This window comes from Cyprinodon variegatus, unplaced genomic scaffold (assembly GCF_000732505.1).
Source record: "Cyprinodon variegatus isolate N-32 unplaced genomic scaffold, C_variegatus-1.0 Scaffold1104, whole genome shotgun sequence".
In the NCBI taxonomy this organism is placed as follows: Eukaryota; Metazoa; Chordata; class Actinopteri; order Cyprinodontiformes; family Cyprinodontidae; genus Cyprinodon; species Cyprinodon variegatus.
In genome coordinates this window covers 127,772-130,902 of record NW_015151557.1, presented here as the reverse complement: position 1 = coordinate 130,902, position 3,131 = coordinate 127,772, and the positions used below count along the sequence as shown (strand labels likewise).

The 3,131-nt window shown below is 39.7% G+C and overlaps 1 protein-coding gene across 2 annotated transcripts in view; it reads left to right on the top strand.

The window, feature by feature from the left end:
* The window catches only part of LOC107101495, an 8,471-nt gene that overhangs the window by 1,689 nt on the left and 3,651 nt on the right, over positions 1–3,131 (top strand). The window contains exons 3-5 of one of the 2 annotated variants that reach the window (XM_015400444.1): positions 1,328–1,495; positions 1,738–1,822; positions 1,894–1,984. In XM_015400444.1, coding sequence (XP_015255930.1) covers positions 1,918–1,984 — 67 coding nt within the window. In that variant the 5' untranslated portion in view covers positions 1,328–1,495; positions 1,738–1,822; positions 1,894–1,917. Of the gene's footprint in view, positions 1–1,327; positions 1,516–1,737; positions 1,823–1,893; positions 1,985–3,131 lie in introns of both variants that reach the window. The other variant, XM_015400445.1, reaches the window with a different exon arrangement.

Below are 3,131 nucleotides of genomic sequence, written 5' to 3'. Positions count from 1 at the left end.
TGATGGGCAGTAGCGCCGCTACATGTAGCAAAGCTATTAGTTTAACTACATTTTCCAGTAGCTTGACCGTAGCGTCGCTGCTTTATTTATCAAGTAACTTTCCTGTAGCGACGTTATTGTTTTGATCAAGTAGCGACGTAGCGTCCACAAACGCTACAAAATCCAGGGCAAAACTAAGAAATGAAACCAGGTTTTCTATTTCTAAACAACAATCAGCTGAAACTGCTATTTACAGTAGTTTTGTGGCTGATTGATGTTTAGAAATAGAAAACCTGGTTTCATTTCTTAGTTTTGCCCTGGATTTTGTAGCGTTTGTGGACGCTACGTCGCTACTTGATCAAAACAATAACGTCGCTACAGGAAAGTTACTTGATAAATAAAGCAGCGACGCTACGGTCAAGCTACTGGAAAATGTAGTTAAACTAATAGCTTCGCTACATGTAGCGGCGCTACTGCCCATCACTGCAATTGAACATGTTATGGTACACTGTAAGAAAGAAACAATTGAACATGTTATGGTACACTGTTAAGAAGCATGAAAGGAAAAGGAGGGAATTTCATTTCATTATCTTAGATTAATCAGTGTAATTGAGAGGATTTGAATCTTATTTTGGTTTTGTTGGTTTTTGTTTTGTTGATTTGGTTTTGAACCTACATAATTTCCTTATAATTTTGTGACAATCCGAACCTAAATTTCAACAATACGTGAACTAAAATGTTGAAACATTTAAAGGAAACAGAATGTTTTGATGACAAAACAAGGAAAAACAATGAGAGAGAAATATTCAAAGATCTATGTACCTTTTCACCTGGCTCTTTATCCAGGAATAAACAGAAAGCAATGAAATATTTTCTTATTATTTATGGATTCCTTTTGGTAGAAATGAAAGAATGTTTAGCATCACCTCTTGTGAGCTGAAAGAAATAAAATCTTGATAGTTAGACAAAAGCATTTTTTTCGCTTGGCAGAGGATGATCAGCCACATATAGTTTATTAAGTAGCGAGAGCAGGAAGAGCCGTACTGCTGAGGGCGAACCATCAGAGTGACGCATAAAGCTCAGACTCTGAACTAAGATCAGTTAAAGATGGATTTCTGCTCAAGCTTAGCTGGAAGAGCAGAGCTCAGCGTGCAGAACCGGATCATTCTGGATTATTTTTACCCTTGTTGTTGCTGCCATGGTCCATCTGTGGACCATGGCAGCACGGCAGGTAGGGGCGTGGCCAAACAAGCAGCCGGTGTGTTCAGGCCTTTAGCCACTGTGCTCATCTGTTGAACTGAAATCTAATGATCAGAATACACTAAATGTTTATATATTCATTTCACAGGCAGAGGGGAACGATCTTCCTCATGGACAACCTGAGCCTCCATCCTGATCCAGTCACAAAGTAACGTCTTCCTGCTGCAAAGGTCTCTATCCTGCTCCTCCACAGGCTCCTCCCACCGCCTCCATCAGCGGCTCTACCTGAGCAGGAAGCCAGCTGTATGCCTCAGAGGTAGGATGGTTCAACCACAGGTCAGAACAGACCCATTGTCTCACAGTAGGACTGATGGTCTGGTAACACCAATAGAACAGCATCAGGTTAGAGCTAGCATGGCCGTTAGCCTGGTCTGGAGCAGAATAGTCACCATGGTAACTGATATGTTAATGCTTTGGTGAATCAGAGATTCTGCTTCATTTGACCCAAATATCCAGAAAATCCAGATTTTAATTCCTGCTCTTGGTTTTGTTAAACAGGTCCCTGAATGCAGCACCGTAGTGGCTTTTGGTGGAAACCCCCACTGGATCAGAACCTGTAGAAGAACTGAGCCTGGAGTGAGAGGTGAAGCTAGATGTTTAATAATCCTTCCTGTGTCTTTTTCTGTTTTATTAAATCTCCTTGTTCCTCTGCAGTGGGGATCAGGAAGTCTGCCTAGAATGGCTGCTCTCTCCTGGCTCCTGGCTTTGCTGCTCTGCCTTGGATCCTCCATGTTTCTTTCTGCTGGTGAGTCAATATTAAGCTCTGAAAGACTGAAAGCTGCTTCTGACTCGGTTCTGACTGGTTGATCAACGTGTCACTGGTCATGTGACTCATGGAATCAGGAACAAAGCAAAGTTTTTCTAGTTGCTAAACAAGGTTAAGATGGCGGATTGAGCAGACGCTGTAATCAGAGATTGTTTTAGTTTCTCAAAATTATACATTTGAATATTTGGAAAATTTCTGTTTGTTAAATAAACTTAACAGATAAAAATGCAAATAACAGAAAGTTATGAATAAACATTAAAACGGACATAAACCAGGCGACCATTCAGGTTTATGGAACGGAAAAGATGCTATTGGCTGTCCTAAAAGGCGCTGGATGATGTTATTACCTAATTTGCATATTTAATTTTTTACTTTTCTATTTTATTTATATATTTTCTGCTGTCTGTCAAAGCAGAGCAGAGAGATATTGGCTTAAAGGAAAACCTTGATTTTAAGAGTTTTATAGAGACGAGCAAAGAAAAATGCAAATAATTCTTTTAGTTCCTCGCTCTATACCAGGTGGTGCCATAAACGCATCATTAGTTGTTTGCCAACCACCAGAAATGAGAAGAAAACAGTGCAAAGGCACGAATACAGGAGGAGAAGAAATGAAAAGAATAAGGCTGCAGAGTCAAAAGGCAGTTATTTAATTTTATCTGAGACAACTGTGTCTTTGAAAAAAATATTTAAGATTCATTTTAAAATCAGGTTTGAATTAACAGCATATTTGCACATGTGCATTTCATTTTCAATCTGGATTAGAAGTGGAAAGGTTCCCTCTGCTGCAGCGCAGGCAGCCTTATCTGCATGATGACAGCAGACAGAAAGCTGGAGGCGGAGGAGATGAGCACCAGCATCCTTCACGACCCCAGCAGGGATAAGAGTGACAGAAAATGGATGGAGAGATTCATTTAGTAATTCATCTTTAACTGGAATATGGAGGCTCTATAACATGCGTTTAGCTCACAGAGCAACCAATTTAGAGGAGGAATTATACAGAAATTGTAAAAAAAAAAAAATTAAGATTAAAAAATATGAATCTGCTCTATCCAGAACTCCTCAAGTGGAAAAGTTTGAGTTTCACCCGGTTACTAAAAAAGTAAAAAATCTTTAAGGAACCCTTGGC